This window comes from Crassostrea angulata, chromosome 9 (genome assembly GCF_025612915.1).
Source record: "Crassostrea angulata isolate pt1a10 chromosome 9, ASM2561291v2, whole genome shotgun sequence".
NCBI lineage: Eukaryota > Metazoa > Mollusca > Bivalvia > Ostreida > Ostreidae > Magallana > Magallana angulata.
In genome coordinates, this window is record NC_069119.1 from 24,617,864 (window position 1) to 24,637,014 (window position 19,151).

The following is a 19,151-nucleotide window of genomic DNA, read 5'->3' on the forward strand; positions in this document are numbered from 1 at the left end:
AAATGTAAAAGAAAATAACTAAATGAAAGATCTGTAACCAATATGTCACCTTTAAGTAACCATTCAATCACCTTAAGTTTTCATTCAGTCACTTTTAAGAAGCCATTCAGTTACCTTTGAATTACCAATAAGTCACCTCAAAGTAACCAATCAGTCACCTTTAAGTTACCGTTAGTCATATTTAAGTTACCAAGCAGTCACCTTTCAGTTAACGAAATGGTAAAGCTTTATCCTGAGATGAAGGGAATGCCGAATAGTAGATAAATAATAACAAAGAACATGATATGAGGTGTACTTGTAAGAAGAAAAAATCAAATACATAGAACCTACCTCACAGGGACGTCAGTAAATAGCAGAATGGTCATATATGCTATTTTTTTCATGGCATAAACATCTAAAAATTGGAAACACGATGACAAAACGGTAGCAATGCAGTTTAAGTAAAGAAATACAAAGTTTAAGCGTACAGTACAACTATACGTATAATATATGTAAGGTTATATTACTGAATAAAATATACAAAAAAAATTAATTCAACCATTGATTCTCCTCTAAAAACCCTAATAAATTTATTTTCGCTCACCTCTTACTAAATGAATCAAAATTCTAAACAGCACCTGTGCTGTTATTAAGAATTCTTATATTTTTAATATTGAAATAATTCAATATTTCTTGCATTAGTAAATTAAAGAACATCATAACATTTTTTAAAAGAAAAAAAATAAATTGTATATATTAAAGCTTAAACTTCTACCGTAAGACAACAAAACACTTTCAATTTCATTATCATGCAAAATATACATTTACTTACATATACAGATATGTCGTGATTCCATTATTTTACTTTGCAAAACAGCCGGCTTCAAATGCGAATAGTACTTCACGGAAAGTTCGTTAATCAAAGATCGGTTCAATATTCAATTCTTATATTTAATGCCTCTTCACTTGTGTACGTTCCAGGAAGAAAACAAAGTTTAGTTCAATTTTCGAAAATTAATGAACTCGTTTGATTCTTGATTGATATGCTGATGAAATAATTCATTGTGTACGCAAATAAACAGCTCGTTTTATTAAGCAGAGCGGTTTTTGGAAATATTTTAGATTTATGCTTGCATTCACTCTGTAAAATGTCAAGTTGTTGTAGTTAGGAATACGTCGGTCATATCCAGGAAACCTGTGCATTGGACTTGTATGATTGATATTGCTAAGTTCATTATAAGTAGTCTATAAATATAGGACGGGGTTGGTTTGTTCATATATTACATGTAGTTTTGCTTTTATGAACTAGAATTTACATTATGTAAATCCGTGATATTTTTAATAATATGCTACATACATCTATGGATGGTTTTGTGCAATTCAACCACCTGATTATTAACTGAAACATCTGGAAATGTGACTAATTTTCAGAGATATGCCATTCAGTCACATTTTAATTTCCTTAAATCATTCTTTCAGTCGACTAAATAAAAGAGCTTTATCTTGTGTACTGTAATGATTGTAATGGGTATATGTTTGGATCTGATTCTTGTATGTTTGTGTGATTGTCATAAACGTTCAACGACTATTACCTTACCGTATTACCGTATTCTCAATTCAATTTTTACATGGTCACAGAAGAGTGGGGGGGGGCATCTTCGTTCAATTTTTGTATGCAAATTAAAGCAAAAATCTTTGCTGCGTAAAAAAGCGGAGGGGGCAGCCCCCTTGATGCTACGTGCCTGATTTTTAATTAATTATTATTAAAAATACGGCTCGTATATATAACAGAAATTAAGTTTAGTTTCTATTAGTGAATACTCAGTCTGTTAAAAAATAATGATTTAAATATTTGACTGATTTTAATCAAATATATATATGCATGATATACTTGTATTTTTGCTGTGTGGTACGGTGTACAAGTATATTTTCCGTGTAGTACGGAGTATTATATCTATCGTCTAGACGTGGTTTTTCTTTGTTAAGTAGTGTGATACTCTTAACATTATGCAGTGTTCGTATTCGCTGTGGTTTCGTGCTGTTGTATATCGTGCTGTTGTTGCCATAATGTTATATTTAACGTAGCTCGCGGGTTTGCTGACGTCACAATAGGAATCGACGTAAAGAGTTGACCGTCATAGTAAACTCATAATTTTTTTTTTAATGACAAATGAGATATTTAGAAGTATAAAAGAACATACTTTAAAAAGCTTATATGCGGTTTATGACTGTTTATACAACGATTTATGATATCAAGTGCTGAAAATTTAAAGATGTCACATACATTGTCAGATTTTGTTCTACAAAGATAAAGAATGAGTGTGCGTTAGAACTCTTCCATTTAAAGTCATGTTTCAAAACAGAATGTATGCATTAACTTCGATTTTTTTTTTACCATTATAACTTCCGTAATCTGCACTACCGATTAAATTCTTAAATTTCTTTTGGCTTGAGATAACTGTTTTATTCGATTACTTACTTATAATGTCAGTAGTTGCCTGGCATTTTATTTTTGCATTGATTGACTCAGAGTTTCATAAAAACAAAAATAGCAATTTTTTGTATCTTTACAGCCTTACATTAATTGCATTTGATAACATTCACAATAATGTCTAATCAGCATTTACATGTTCTAAAATGTGTTAAACAGCTAGTCTTGTCAATAAATGCATTTCAATTTTGGTGTTCTAAGAAGTAAGGAAATGATGACGTCAGGCTAACGTCCTAATGAAAATATAAGGTTTTGAGAAATCTTTTAAATATTTAAAGTTTTTTTGCCAAAAATTTGCCGAGAACACATACTGATATTTTTTTATGAATTGATTCATAATTATCTCCTCTGTTTTTGTGTTGAGTATGATTAGTTTCGTCTGAATCGTTTAAAAGTTTGGAGCATAGTTTTGTAATGCGTTTCTCGGTTAAAATGTGCATTTTACTATATATTTCATTGAAATGGCGTTGCTTGATTTTATTAATGACACTGTATTTGAAACACGATAACATTATTACCGCGCAGACGAATCTTAAATAAATTTTAGAAATAAAACTATAAAACCTATGGATCACGTGGACAAATTTTCAAGGTAGGTTTTCTCACAAGCAGGTAAACCCGCGAGCTACCTTAAGTCCGTACGACTTAGCCTATGTTTATGTAAGGTATTTTAATCATGTTACTTAAAATATGGTTATTTGTTTAATTTAATAAGATCCCTATCCAGTTTCAAGTCCATCGCCGTGGTTATACCTGTCCGCCACTGTTTCACGCCATGCCATATCTACCCATATCGTCCGTCTACTCACTGGATGGCATCTACTAGTATTCTACATGCCCGTAATTGAGACTTGGGACACCAGAACACTTTAACATTTTATTGTTCATGTTGTGTTTAAATTATGTATATTTGTTTGGTTTTATTTTATATAAAAATTGTAAATAGATATCGGATCTTGTTGTGTTTGACTGAACAGTCACGACGGCTGTCGTGACAATATATATATATATATATATATATATATATATATATATATATATATATATATATATATATATATATATATATATATATATATATATATATATATATATATATATATCTATATATAAATAAAAATTAAATAAGAAAACACGAAAAACGTTCAATATAGCTTAAGCGCTTTCATTTTAAAATCTTCAGAAGCTATATAATGGTAACATAGTAACGTGACGTCAAAAAACTTGAACGTTGAATGGCAATGTCTATTATGACGTCATAGCTAGATTTAGCGGAAAAAAATATAATTTGCAACATAGTAGATAACATACAATTCAATACAATTCAATACATATATATATATATATATATATATATATATATATATATATATATATATATATATATATATATATATATATATATATATATATATATATATATATATATATATATATATATATTATCTCCCTTAAAAAAATGTGAAGTCTATTCGCTCACCAGAGCAACAATTGCCTTAATTCTGATCAAATTAACATTACAGTATCAGAATATCTTGACAATTAAGTACACTGGATCTTGCTAAAAAAAATTGAAAATCTGCCAATTTTTATCCACCTCTTTATTTTTTCGTAAATACCAAGCCCCTTTTGTTGTTGTACCTGTAAGAAGATTTTTCTCTATTCCTATATACACCCCCCCATTTCATGGCCCCACTTTTCTCTAGGGAATTATGGTTTCATCAATCTTAAATCTGCATATCCTGTGCTTTCACACTAAGTACTGAGTTTTGGACCGAAACCTTTCCCAGAATATTTTTAAAGATTTTCTCTATATATTCCTATATAAAAATTCAAACCGCCATCACGACTCCGCCAAACCACTAGGGACTGTGATTTGAATTTACACTACCCGAGGATGCCTCTACTCAAGTTTAAGCTTTTCTGGCCAAATAGTCTTTAAACAGAAGATTTTTAAAGATTTTCTCTATATATTCTCTATATATTCCTATGTAAAAATTCATCTCCCATTGTAGCCTCACCCTACCCCTGGACTATTATTTAAACAAACTTGAATCTATACGATCTGGGGATGCTTCCACTTAAATTCGGGCATTCCTGGCCTAATAGTTTTGAGAAGAAGATTTTTAAAGATTTTCTCTATATATAAAAATGTATCTCCCATTGTGGCCCCTCCCTACCCCCAGGGACCATGATTTGAACAAACTTGAATCTACACTATCTAAGGATGCTTCCACTCAAATTTGAGCTTTCCTTGCCTAATAGTTTTTGAGAAGACGATTTTTAAAGATTTTCTCTATATATTTCTATGTAAAACTTGATCCCCCAATGGTGGCCCCACCCTACCCTGGGGACCATGATTTGAACAAACTTGCATCTACACTATCTGAAGATGCTTCCACTCAAATTTGAGCTTTCCTTGCCTAATAGTTTTTGAGAAGAAGATTTTTAAAGATTTTCTCTATATGTTTCTATGTAAAACTTGATCCCCCAATTGTGGTCCAACCCTACCCTCGGGGACCATGATTTGAACAAACTTGAATCTACACTATCTGAGTATGCTTCTTTTTTATTTTGAGCTTTTCTGGCCTGGTAGTTTTTAAGAAGAAGATTTTAAAAGATTTTCTCTATATATCTCTATGTAAAACTTGATTCCCCTCTTGTGGCCCCACCCTACCCACAGGGACCATGATTTGAACAAATTTGAATCTACACTACCTGAGAATGCCTCCACACAAGTTTAAGCTTTTCAGGCCAAATAGTTTTTGAGAATAAGATTTTTGAAAAATACCATCAAATTTTCAGTAATTCTCAATTATCCCCCCTTTAAGGAGAGCGTGGACTTTCTTTCGAACAAACCTGAATTCCATTCACCTAGTGGTGCTTTGTGCCAAATTTGGTTGAAATCTGCCCAGTGGTTCTTGAGAAGAAGATAAAAATGTGCAAAAGTCTACAACTTCGACGACGATGACAACGACGACGACGACAAGAACGACGACAACGACAACGAAAGACAACGGACAAATTGTGATCAGAAAAGCCTTTGGCTCAAGTGAGCTTAAAATAAAAAATATACATTATTGACCTGGAGAACAGGTATTTGATTCCCTCAAAAACAGAGATCCTGCTTTACACTGACAAAATCCGCTCGTCTCATTACAAAAGGAATTAGTTGTACCATTTTCACACTGAGTGTCGCTGTCACATCTTTCTCTTATTCCACGATCTTGAAAAAGAAACAAATGAAGTATCTTTTTTGGCAGTTTGTGAAAATTTAAAAATCTCTGAGCATAGAATTTATTTATATGATTTATCATTGTCGACAAGTAAACTGATGTTATTGATGAATTTAGAATATTTATTCGATAGAATGTTGAAATATAAAAAGAAAACTGTGTTTAAATGAGTTCTCCTTTGCAACGAATAACAGTGTTAAAAAGAGGAGTGAACTAATTCCACCGTCATTTTGGCTTCACAAATCGATTTAATATCAACACTAAATTTATTTTGTTATGCTCCTTTCATATTAGAATACCATAGAGTAATTTATTTGTCGACAGGTAGACTTCTGCAATGAATGATTTTAAAATACGTTATTCATAAAATGTTGAAATCTTCAAAAACGACATTACTGTGTATAAATTCTCCTTCGCAACCGATTCTGATGTTCAAAGAAGGGTTTCTATTTATACATTGTGTTTGCAAATTAAATCCATTTGAAACAAAAAGTAATTTAACTTCTATTGTCAATATTTTATATACGCTATCCATATGAGAAGACGGTGGATCAGTAGAAAGTATTGAACAATCAATGTGACATCCTTTAGTGCTATCTACAAACGTGAAACAAATACAATGATTAAAACATGTAAATATAGATGTCTGTGGTATTTTTTTCAAAAGACGAAGCATATTTCATGTAATATATTATGTTTAACCTATGTTTTAACTTAGTTACAATTCTGACCCTAACTGGGTTTCTTGGGAAATAACAAATCAGTATTACAGGAATACTTATATATTGAATTCTTTGATCAATTCTTTTAAAGAAATTGCAGTGCTACATTTTTACATAATATTATTATGAAAAAAAATCATCCAAATGAAGTGTTATCTTCGTGAAGAAACTTATCGCTATTATTACATATAAAACAACAGTTGATGTATTCAAACATGGTAACTCTAGTAAATAGTAACATCTACATATTGATGCCTGTGGTATTTTTTTTATAAGACAAAGTATATTAATAAATTCTATGTTTTAACCTGGTTTAAATCCTGACCCTAACTGGGTTTCTGGGGAAAAATAAATCAGTATTACAGAATATCAATATATTGAATTCTTTGAAAACTTCTTTTTAAGAAATTGCACTGCTACAATTTTAAATACAGTAAAACACGCTTATAACGAAGTGACAGCGACGGGTGATTTTACTTTGTTATAAACGGAATCCGTTATATCTGTCAAGTTTACAACATGTAATAAAGTCACAGTGAATGAAAATTACTTCGCTAGAAGCGTCAATTCATTATTAGCGTGTTGGCTATAACCGTGTTTTACTGTAATATAATTAGGAATAGAAATCATCTGGATAAAGTGTTAAACATCACCAAACTTGTTGTACCATTAGATATGATGTCAAAATCAACCGTTCTAAATTCACAAGCTTTGCTACTTCTAATAAATGACGGAATGTCCTCAAGGCATACGGAACTAAAGAAATGACAAAAGTTTAATGCACCATTATGTAAACATTCATAAACATGAATTAACAATAACAAAAACATAAACGTGAAAATTAAAAAAAAAAATACTAACCTAACAATGAACACCTGTTCATAAAATGTTATCTGTTAAGTAGATTTATTTTTAGAATTTTTTAGCTTATGATTCAAATTGACAACATTGACGTTATAAAAGAAATGTTTTGTACACATGTAAACATTTAATGTATAATATGATTCGTATATTCTCTGCTCACTGATTCGCTGTTATCCAACGATCATGAAAAACCAAAATTAACGTTACACATGTATTCACCTGTACATGTACGTTATTTAGGAGCTAAAGCGTAAGCTCATGTTCGATAAGGTCCAATATCTGCGCCCCCACATACTTTTAAAAAAATCATATTGTACCGAAATTTTGTTAGTATGTAAAATTAAATATGCAAGGTACAAAAATATTTAGGTTTTACAGCATCATTCATTTCTTGTGGCTCGAAGAAGTCTCGAAAATGGACCAATTCCCGCCATTTCGCAGAAGCATGAATAATTAACCACTTTTTTCCTTTTTTTAATCGGCTCTAACAAATTTAGAGCGCATCGTTGCTTCAAATTCATTTTCACATATAGTATTGTTTATTTTTATTTGCAAATAATATCATAAAATATCGTTGAAGCAAGCATGCTCTCAATGTGGAATGTTTAAATGACTCGCAGGAAATACAGTTTTTTCTTAGATAATTATATACTTTTTGAACATTAGATCATCCGCGATAAATAACATCCCTATTAGAAAATGTATAGTTACACTTTAATTACATATGTTTTAATATTTAATATTAAGTAAATCTCTTTGAGTTCAAGTCAAAACAGACAATTTCGAGGCATCAAAAACACTTTATCTCGCATATAGTCCTGTGGTTTTATTTCTAAATAGGACTTAAAATAGATCGGGAATGTCCAAAATGCTATTATTTGTTTTCATAATCTTGTCGTCTAACGAAATAACGCGGTTTTTTAATATTAATCGAATAAGGAGGTGATTAAGTTTTCATCGATTGATAAACACTAAATTCTGTTCTTGTTGTTGCTTTATTATATCTATGTATGTTCGTCGCTAAATCATCTAATGTAATACCAGCTCGGTGAATATTGAGCTTCTCGGGTAGCTTAGTTATCGTGTTGACCTTAAAACAGCAATAAATGTACAGTATCATTGTATGGTTTTTTTAAAAACATAAACTGTAAAAATTTGGTTTGTTAATTTTCTTCTACAATAAAATGGTATATTGCAAACAGAATTACCAGATTGTCTGTATTTTCAGCAAGATAAGTTTCTAAAAAATACAGGCAATTTTACTTTGAATATTTACATGGATTATTTTTTTTTATTTGAACCTTAGTCCAACAATTAACCCAACTGTGTAAGAAGTAAAAGGTAATCCATGCATTGTTGATACACAAGCATACTAAACTAAAATAAAAAAGAAATTGCAGTTTAAGACAGAAAAATTATTACAGAATAATAGAATGGCAGTTTTTTATATAAAAGAACACTGTATACAAAATTGTTTTTAAGCAGGACATTTTTCTGTACTCAGAAGGACGGATACATAAGAAGGACGGATACAGGTACATGTTTATTTGACCTACCTCACAAAAAAGTCAGCATTTAGCAAAACGCAGGAAATTTGGATGGCGGAAACATCTTAAAATTGATAATATGATATATAAGTGATGTACATTTAACAATAAAGAGCAAAAAATGCAATAGGTAACATAAATAACAATTAAAATTTTCATTATAGTGTTTATTTTCCCGCGCGGGACCCATAAGCCCCGAATATGAAGGCCATACTATTGGATATTTGTTTTAAGCCAGCCCCTTGAAGCATATTTCCATTAGAACTGTATCATACGGAATTTACTATTTTCACCAGGCTAGCTTAGCCTGATAATGGTCGTGTAAACCAAATTCCTTTGGAGCGTTGACTGAACATTCCCGGGGCCCCATCCTCATAAAATATTAAAGCCCAAATATGCGATACAGGGTTTTAGCCAGCCCCTTGAATGATATTCCCATTAGAACTGTATTGTACGAAATTCCCTTCTTTCACCAGGCTAGCTTATCTTCTTTATGGTCGTGTAAATCCAAGTAGTTTTGAGGGTCGACTGACTTTTCGCGGGGCTCCATCCTCATCAAATATGAAGACCCAAATATGAGATAAAGAATGTAAGTTAGCCCCTTGAAAGATATTCACATTAGAAATTCAATATACGTCCTCAACACCCTATCGTTATGACTGTTATAATATTTTGAGATGATGATATAATAACTAAGTGAACATTGTAAAGTATCAGTAATGAGGCCATCAAGGTCATCTTATTTTCAAACGTCTATTATAAAAAATACATATTTTTATACAGCGGATCGCCATTATCTTGTTCACAGAACTTTTTTTTCAAAACCTAAATAAAAAGAAACATTTATAGAAAAAAAAATGATGTACGCTCATTTACGTGGAAGATTAAACGACATTATTTAAATAAATCTACACTGTAATTCAGAGAAAAGCTGGTCTGGTTATTTTTTTAGAATAAATTATTGGTTATTATAAGAATAATTTAATCCTCATTAGAGCAAGGCATTTGTATAAATGAAAGAAAATTGGTTAAATTTTAAATGTACACTATTAAAACATTTACAAAATAATACTTCATGGCTAAGAAATATTGTCTAGTATCTTATTGCAGATCTCCTGATTTAGTTTTTGAGCAGCCAGCCTCCTAAATAGAAACAAGGCTTTTTGGTGAAAAAAAAATAACCATCAGATAAATACAACTCTACACAATTGTTATAAAACAAAATTAGCATTATGTGTCATATAAGAGACCAACGACGGCATTATATTATTTTCAAGTAATCGAGAGACCCATTTGACAAAGCGCTTACCTGACAGAAATGCCAAAAGTTAACCAAGATATTTACCTTCTTATATGATTTATAAATGATCTTTTAAAAGATTATATACTTTTTTCACAGCTTCTTGTATAAAAGAGCAAAATCTTCTGTGTTAAAAACATAAACTTTACCCAATCCTTCCTGGTATTTTTTATCGTTAAAAAGGAAACGATCTTCTAGGATATGAAAACAGGAAAAAGCTCGTAAGACATTTAATATTGGTATATTATTCTTATGTCTAATTTACAACGTAACATTTATCATATCATAAAGTACAAAACCGTGTATCTTGTGAATTTAACTCACATGGATCTAATTTTAGTTGACTACTGCCCATTTAAACCATATCGATATTTATTTCATTTGGTAATATTAAGTAGCTTCATGATTTTACATATGCACAGGAGTTATAAACTCATCAAATTCGTATGTTACTATTTGTTTATCATTTAAACTAACACTTAAAACACCTGTTTACTATAAACACATGCAAATCCATCCAGGGTAAAAATGTTCAATGGAAAAAAAGCCCCAAATGTCTCTCAGATGCATATCATCACCAAAGATAACTGGGATATTGTTAGAAACATATTTAAAATTTGATGTTTAACGTTATTTTTGTTAGCTAGCACAGTTAGCATCACATTTCTGTGAGTTAACAGTTCATGCACTGTCAATATAACGCAAAAAGAAGTCAATTATCCCGTGCTTGTTTCATGCATATGATTTCTATAACCAAAATTAAATATGCCATTCGCTTTGTTGAAAAAAAAATAAACAGCATATAAAATGGTTTACTTTCATTTGCAATAGAGTTTTCGACAATCTAATGATACATGCATCATAGTTTGGACCTGATTTCATTCAGTGTGCACCATCTTATGTCTTTTTGATTTTAAGAAGAAAATACATATAATGATGGAATGTCATTAGTTACAGAGTTCAGTTACGGAAGCGTATATGGGCTAACATTTGTTGTTTCGTAACCTACCTATTGTTCCCCCTTTCATTGTTTCGTTAACATATACAGTGTAATTGTCATCTTTAATTCATATAATTGGTGTTTATGATTTGACATGATTTGATTAGCTAGGAAAAAAATGTTGACACATCAATTTTGCGGACGCAGGAATTCTTTTAGAACATTGAACCACTCTCAGTCTGAATCTACATAATTTTTTAAGACCAATTTTTGTTCATGTCATACCATCTGCTTGATTGTTTTCTTTTTCCTCCTAGGCCTCAACTTTTATAAAGTGCTAAATGCCTAAAGAAATGGTATCGCTGGTGATACGTTTGTGTACAAAATTATTTCTCATTTCAAATATAACCATCGCAGGCGGCTTTAAATTGTTTCAGGAGATGCAAAGTGAAAATTTTAACATTTCTTTACAATATTGTTCAATGAACAATAAAATGCATAGGAACATTTAATTGATTTCTATAACAATAAAGCCAACTAAAATGCGTTTCTTCAAATAACGTCGTTTTTCAATGCAAAAAACTTTAATTATATAATTTAACAATAACTCGAACTGCATACATAACATCATCATTTTGTAGTTGCTAAATATATTTGAAAAGTTTTTTGGACGTGTATGACATTGTCGATATGCATGCGTATATTTTCTTTCAATATGGACAGAAGGTTTGTGTAAAATTAAAATTATTATATTTAAAATTGCTCAGGAACCAATAAGAAAATCCGATAAGTTATGTAAAGTACACATCCGTGTCTTCACTTTGATTGTAATACACTTAACTGTAAAAGCTACTTATTTGCCGTGCTTTTAACAGGAACATTTTTTCTTTACTTTTAAGTGTACGCTTTTATGAAAATATTTACTCTCTTAAAAGCTTTAATCTGATCTTAAGTTCCCTTTTCCCTGTATGAATTGATTTATTTCTATATTGAAATTAAAGCTTTCTCACTGATTCAAAAAACTTAAATTGGTATGAAACCTGCTGATAAGAAACTACTTTCTTCAAGGCGATATGAAGTTTCACGTGGTAATTGTTTTTCTTTTCTTTTCTGGAAAACATCAAATGAGACATTCATCCAAAGCGGAAAATAAGTTTGTTTACGTGCAATCTGGCGAGACACAATCAAATTCTTGTATACTGAACGAGTTTGCAATAGATAATTCGACAATATCCGCTCAATTACAATGTGGAATGCCTTGTAATGCTCTTACGCAATGCGTTGGAGTGGATATCGTAGGAGACGAAGCAAAATGCTGTCGCCTTTTATACGGCTTTCCTGCTCTGATACCATCTGACACAATATCAGATGACAGATATCAGAAGGTAGTATACTTTCCTCTTTATATGTCTGAATGCGATCCTTTTTTGTATTTGATATTTATATGTATTGTTCTTTTGTTGTAGTCAACTGGAATCAGCATTGGTAAGTTGACCCTTTAAATTCTGGTTAATTTAACATTTTCTTTGGTAGTAAGTTACATGCATGAATAAGATGAAACTTTGAATTCTTTATATTGATAACGATTTAAATCATAGAAACACTATGTTAAACTATTTGAAATAGGTATTACATGTAGCTATAGTTCAATACTCAGATGATATATAAACCGAAACAAATCTCTCTAAAGAATTCATAATATAAAGCTTAAGATCAATTTAATGCATGTAAAAATCAAAAGGCGGTGGCCACAAATACTTTCATTTTTTGCAACAGTATAATGATAAGCAACAAATATATATCTTAATATTTTTTTGCAAAATGACACTTAAAGTAATTCAATGACCAATTGGGAGTAATTGGAACAATTTAGTCTCTTTAGGTTAGAACATTTCATAACATTTTCGAATTAACTACAAAAACTGCTGAGAAATGCATATTTTTGACGTGTTAAGAATAACCAAACTAAAAACACAACCCTCTATAATGCTACTCCTCATTTTAACTCGTTGTATAATGCAAATGTGGAATATCAAATTTTGATATCTCCTGTTGATAATTACACATTGATTCATTTAACGCATAAGGAATCATAGTTTTAGGATAATGAGATTTTCATAAATGGTCGCGGATAAAAGATTCCAATAAACTCAAAAGGCTTTATGATTAAATTTATCACGTTTGACAATATTGGTCACCTCATAGTATTTAGAAAATAAATTTGTTATTACTTATGCAAGGGTTGTTCTACAATTGCGTGGACAATTGGCGTTCTTCTGTTAATAGGAGACTCAAAGAACAAACTTCTGCCTCGAAGAGTTTAATATATTTGCATTAAAACAATGCGTCAATCTAAAATATTGTATGAAATTAAACTAGAATGATAGAAACATGCTAAATAATTAAATCGACCGGCGGCGCGCAATGTTAAAAACAAGTAGTTAAATCAACATAAGAAAAAAAACCCAATTAATATATTTGATTTTTTTTCTTTTCCCAATATATAGTTTGACCATGATGGAGTTTTCCAAGATTTACTAGCGCATTTTTCGACAAGTTAGGGTTTGAATTCATAGTTAACTTGCCACGTCACCGTTTGAGGTTACGCTGTGGTATATGTAAATAATAAAATTTTGTAAAGGTTTGAAAATAAATCCTCATTTGCTCAAATACTCAAGCGTCAAAGAAAAACTAGAACAGTATGGTGATATCAAGTAAAAAAAGAAAAGAAAGAAAGAAAGAAAAACCGACGGATTGTAAGATGCATAAAAAGGCTTAACAATACATCTTAAGAAACATACATGATACAATAAGACATACGGGACTACTTTTGAATCGCCGAATCGTTTGTACCAGTGCAATATTTTTAATTAGACATTCTTTGTGAATATGCATGCAGGATACATGCTCAAGGATTTTTTTTTTTCATGATATGTTCGGAGTTCATTCCTACAATGAAGAATACGTAGACAGAACACATAATTTTTACATAACAGCTGTCGACTGAAATTTCATAAGACTTCATGATTCATTTCCCTTTGCCAAACAATACCCAAAATTTCAATTCCGAGCTCTAATTATTTTTTTTACAAAAACAATAAATAATAAAAAGTTGTACAAGGCAAACCACTGCAATGTTCAACATTGAATTAACTCCGAACGTGTTATGGAGAAAAAAAAGTTTACATAATATATAAATAGATTACGACATTATACATTAACCAGCTGTAAAGAAAATAGTTCCTTATTAGGCTTGTATCTTTTAAACTTAAAGTATTTTAGGATTAAATGTTAAAAGTGTATCCCTACCTTAATAATGATGCATATCTTACATGGGACTGTTTTATATCGGGAATAGGGCACTTATATATATATATATATATATATATATATATATATATATATATATATATATATATATATATATATATATATATATATATATACACAGCAAAGATTAAGTAAATGTGAATATCAAACAATAATTCTGAGAATCATTTCATGGTAAATTTACTTGGGCTGCATCTTACATTATCTTTTTATTAATTGCTAAATAAAATGAAACCTATCAAAATTAAATCTGCTGCACTTTGTACGTTAACAACCTATTTTTTGAGCTTGTGTTACTGTAGCAAAGGATGACAATTTTTCAAAAGCAATCCATACATTTGTATGCAAAATGTATAAGAAACTGCATTTTGAAAACTCTCGGCAATTTTATGGTAATATTTTCTAAATACATTGTAATTGTAGCTCCAACAATGTTTGCTTTATAATGAGATGAAATGCATAAATTTTGAACAAAGAATGATCTTCGTCTTAAGGATATATGCAAAATTGGACAATTTCACTAAGAATGATTTTTGTACATGTATTTTTAGACACTTAAATTGAATAAAAATGCTTTCCATATACTTTGATGTAGTTATAGATTATTTTTGTTCTGTGCAACTAACGAATGGGCAAATCATATCTACCTTGTGCAGTCAGGGGACTCATGAATGGATGGTAAGATAATATATTTCCCTGTCTCTCTACATGTCTGTCTGTCTGTCTCTCTCTTTCTCTCTCTCTCTCTCTCTCTCTGTGCATGCTTTTTTTTACACAGGTGTTGGTACAGACAATGTGTTTCTGTATGAAAGCTTCTTACTTAATTAAATACTCCAAAGACTTATTTTTAGAAGGTTTTGCCCCTCCCCCCCCCCTTAATTACAGTTGAGGTTCAGTTCCTTCCGTTTAATTTTCATCTTTTTATATTTGAATTAAAATAAATGTTACCTTCCAGCATGAAATGGGATCAAGTACCGCCTCCCTTATAGCTACATTCCTGATTAACTTTGAGTTACAGAGTGAGAATATTTTCCACAGAAGTTATCTCTCTTATCAGAAGGACATTCCACATTAAGCATCTTAACTCCATAAATTTAACTTCGAATCGATGATTCTGGTTTTCTTGTTGTTTTTTTAGTTTTTTTTTTTAAATTCATGTTTATTGTTCAGGTCAACTCATTACGAATACATGTAATAACTATTAAAACCATATGAAATCACACAATAGCACACTCTTTCATATATTTGGTAAGACTCTGTATACTGTTATACTTAATAATTTCTTTGCTTTATTTTGTTTTTGTTAATGATGAAAAGCTCATTCAGAGACGGTTTGATGGATCAGAAATTTTTAGGGGAACTGGAAAGACTACGAAAACGGCTTTGGCTCTGACGAATCGGAGTTTTGGATAGGTAAGGGTACTACTAAATTCTTGCTAGAAAAGAAAATCAGCTTAGACTTGACCTTGGGAAACATTTTACGTATATTAATATACATCTTGAATGAAAAATAATTGTACGACGACATTTGCCATATTCTTTTTTTCTGAATGTTAAATCATATATTAAAGAACTGATACTTAACACACGAATATATTTTAACTGAATGACTTGCCAAATAATAAGGTTATCCATTTTTATTTTCTTTTAATTGATTTTTTTCTTTGAAGGTAACCAGAAAATCCATGAATTAACAAACGATGGTTACACATATCTTAGAAAAGAAATGATGGACCCTGATTGTGTTTGGAAGTATGCAGAGTATTCCACCTTTTATGTTCAATCTGGCAGTTCCAAATATAAACTGCTTGTCAGTGGTTATAGCGGGAATGCAGGTACTGTTCGTCTTTTTTCTCTTTCGTTATCAATTCACTATTTTAATATATTGCAAGGTGTATCGACCATTTCGTTTTTTGGGCCATCTCAAAATGCAGGTACATTTACTTTAGGAATATATAAATTGTCATTTTCCGAACTTCTAAACAGATTAAAAGATACAATGGCGAGTTTTCTCAAGTTGTAATACGTGATAAGTAATATCATTTTCTACTTTATATGTAAAAAAAAAAAAAAAAATCCTACTTTAAGTCTACTTATTACGGGGGGCATTTCAAGAAGCCTTGGTGTTACCTGGTATGGAAGCATAACCACGACCAATATGTAGACAGCTTTACCGTTGTCCAGGAAAATGCACCAGCCTGTAACATCCCCTCCCTTCTTTGGGAGGTGGATATGGCACCCGTAATGACCCAGCTGTGCGCCTTCCATGTAACATACAGATAATGAATGATGACCCGTAACCTATCTACTCTTGGAACAAATTGAAGGCATACATAACATCTTCTCCCTGCTTTAGTCGCAAATGGCAGGAGACAACGGGTGATCAACTACCACTGTGAACTCCCCACTCCCGCCATGGACATTGATAAATCCCCCCCCCCCCCCCCCAAATATTCGCCAATTCCCACACTAAACGATACGTCTTAAACATGGCAGGAAGGGGGGATGATGAATGATTACACGTTTTATAATGATGCCATTTTTGCCCAAAATTATAATGAAACTGGAAATATTTGTGTCACAAAAAGTTAGTAGTCAGTGCTTTTGCATAGCACACGAGGTAACTTTATGGGAGAAAAGATTGTTTGGCTACAGAAAAAATCTGCATTGTTGCTCGCAGATTGTTTAAAAATATTTGGTTTATAATGATTGTACCATATGGATAAAGGACTTAGAAGATACATTATTGAAGTTAAGTCATTGGACCTTAAATATAAAATTAACCTATTAGAATGACACATCCTATCTGTCATACATGTACCCGCAATACTCTCTAGGACTTGGTGTCACTGCAGTCTTTGTATGCCATTCCAGGTGATTTTGGATGGCAGGTCGAGTTTTGTACCTCGGAACTGGGTCCGGCTTCTATCCCTGTCCGATAAGAGAGAGATAATCCAACTATCCAGTTGGACAAACCCGGAATTTAGTTTAAAGTATGCCATTAACTTGATATAAAGTACTATTAAATTAGTAGATTTTAAACGGAAATAAATTATCTTAATAGATGGAATAACTTAAAGAATAATTTACATCCTAGACCTCCGCAGGACAATGCCGTCGTGTCTCCATCTAGCATCTTTCCTGCATCCCTCGACCGTGAGCGAGGGTTTCTGGCAATCGATGGCGACCCGTAGTCGTCTGGTGACGTTTGTGACTCACAGGAGGAATGTTGACTTAAAATGTAGAATGAATTGGGATCGATTTACCTCTCTGATTTATATTTTGCTCTTAAGAGATGAATCTGGCATGGTTCCTGTTTGCAATAATGAGTAGTCATTACATGACTGTTTACTTGAACGACAGGAAGAAAACCTCGATTTCATATCACACCAGATCGCCAATGGAAACTAAATTAAGTTTGTACTTTTTTAAATTCATCAAATAATTTCGATTATTTGCGTTTACTATTGAACGTCAAATAGATTTGACTTCATGATAACAACGTTGATTAAATTGAGAATTTAAGGCTAACTATAAAGCTAATATATTTCTAAGAATTATTTTCCAGTATTGTTAAGCAATCTCTACATAATAAAAATTAAATAGAAAGATCAAAGTAGTATCAGCATTTCAGTTTATCAAACGGTCTTAGAATTTTTTTCCAGTATTGTTAAGTGATCTCTACTTAATAGATACTAAAATGAAAGTTCAAAGTAGTATCAGTGTTTCATATTATCAAACGGTCTTTGCAGAAAAAATGTGCTTTATAAATAACAATTATGTTTTCACATTTTAGGAGAAAGTATGTGGTACCATGACGGAATGTTCTTTAGTACGTACGACAGTGACAACGATTACTGGTCAAATAACTGTGGATTAACCAGGCGCGGAGGATGGTGGTATAACTCATGCCACAAGGCAAATCTTAATGGAGAGTATGGGAGCACAGATTACTCCAACGGCATCAATTGGTACTACTGGAAAGGTTTCTATTACTCAATGAAGGAAGTCAGAATGATGGTTCGAAAACCCTAAAGTTGACTGCTATAGAAAAAGTCATCAGTCATACAAGGATGTGTTTATCCCGTTTTTCTTTTTAAAAAGTTGTTTAGTGCTTGTCAAAACTTACTTTATGCGTATTTTTAATGGAATGGTCAATGTTAAATGCAATAAAGTTTGTTTTGCATGCATGTTTACAATGTATAAATGATTGTCTTACATGTATGAGTTTATATCATAAAAAAAATCAATAGTATTTTCAAAATTGCTCTCTTTATAAAAATAACAAATAATCCTTCCAAACATTATAAATCTTTTCTAGAAGTTTGCAAAATTTGAAACTAGCCAAGATAAAATTATAAATAGATTTATTTATTCCTGCATTTATCAAATTACAGTTACAGTAAACATAATCTTTCAGATACGTTAACATCTGAAAATAAAAACGTAACTTCGTTTCTTACAAATTCAGATTGTAATTCCAAAATCTTCAAAATATCTATTTACACTTTTGGTTGATTAAGTTTCAAAACTTTAAACTTTGAATTTTTCTTTGATAAGACACAGGATGGCATCTGATTTGATTCTTAATTTAAATTATTTCCATTTACTTTCTTTCCTCCTATTGAATTGCATTGATCGATTTGAGTGATATTTACGCATAACACGGAAGACCAAATTACCAAATCTAGTGCGTATGAATACATTTTTTTAGTGTTTCTAGACGAACATGTTTGACTTGC

General features: G+C 31.2%; 1 protein-coding gene and 1 pseudogene across 1 annotated transcript; one reads left to right on the top strand and one right to left on the bottom strand.

Annotated features, from left to right (window-relative positions):
* Positions 1 to 4,808: 4,808 nt before the first annotated feature.
* On the bottom strand, positions 4,809 to 10,252 carry LOC128163307 (uncharacterized). Its single transcript, XM_052826875.1, has 6 exons — positions 10,149 to 10,252; positions 9,609 to 9,664; positions 8,849 to 8,903; positions 7,096 to 7,184; positions 6,103 to 6,303; positions 4,809 to 5,696 (listed from the first exon to the last, which is right to left on the bottom strand). Exons 2-6 carry the CDS (start codon positions 9,631 to 9,633, stop codon positions 5,548 to 5,550), a joined length of 519 nt encoding a protein of 172 aa, XP_052682835.1. The 5' UTR covers positions 9,634 to 9,664; positions 10,149 to 10,252; the 3' UTR covers positions 4,809 to 5,547.
* A 1,859-nt stretch (positions 10,253 to 12,111) lies between these two features.
* On the top strand, positions 12,112 to 18,582 carry LOC128163866 (ficolin-2-like; annotated as a pseudogene).
* The last annotated feature ends 569 nt before the right edge of the window (positions 18,583 to 19,151 follow it).

Coding starts and splice junctions, on each gene's coding strand:
- LOC128163307 (XM_052826875.1), bottom strand. CDS start 9,633: ATGGCGATCCGCTGTATAAAAATAT. Junction 6,304..7,095: donor TTTTGACATCATATCTAATG/GTACAACAAGTT, acceptor TCACGTTTGTAG/ATAGCACTAAAGGATGTCAC. Junction 5,697..6,102: donor CGAAGGAGAATTTATACACA/GTAATGTCGTTT, acceptor TTCTTTTTCAAG/ATCGTGGAATAAGAGAAAGA.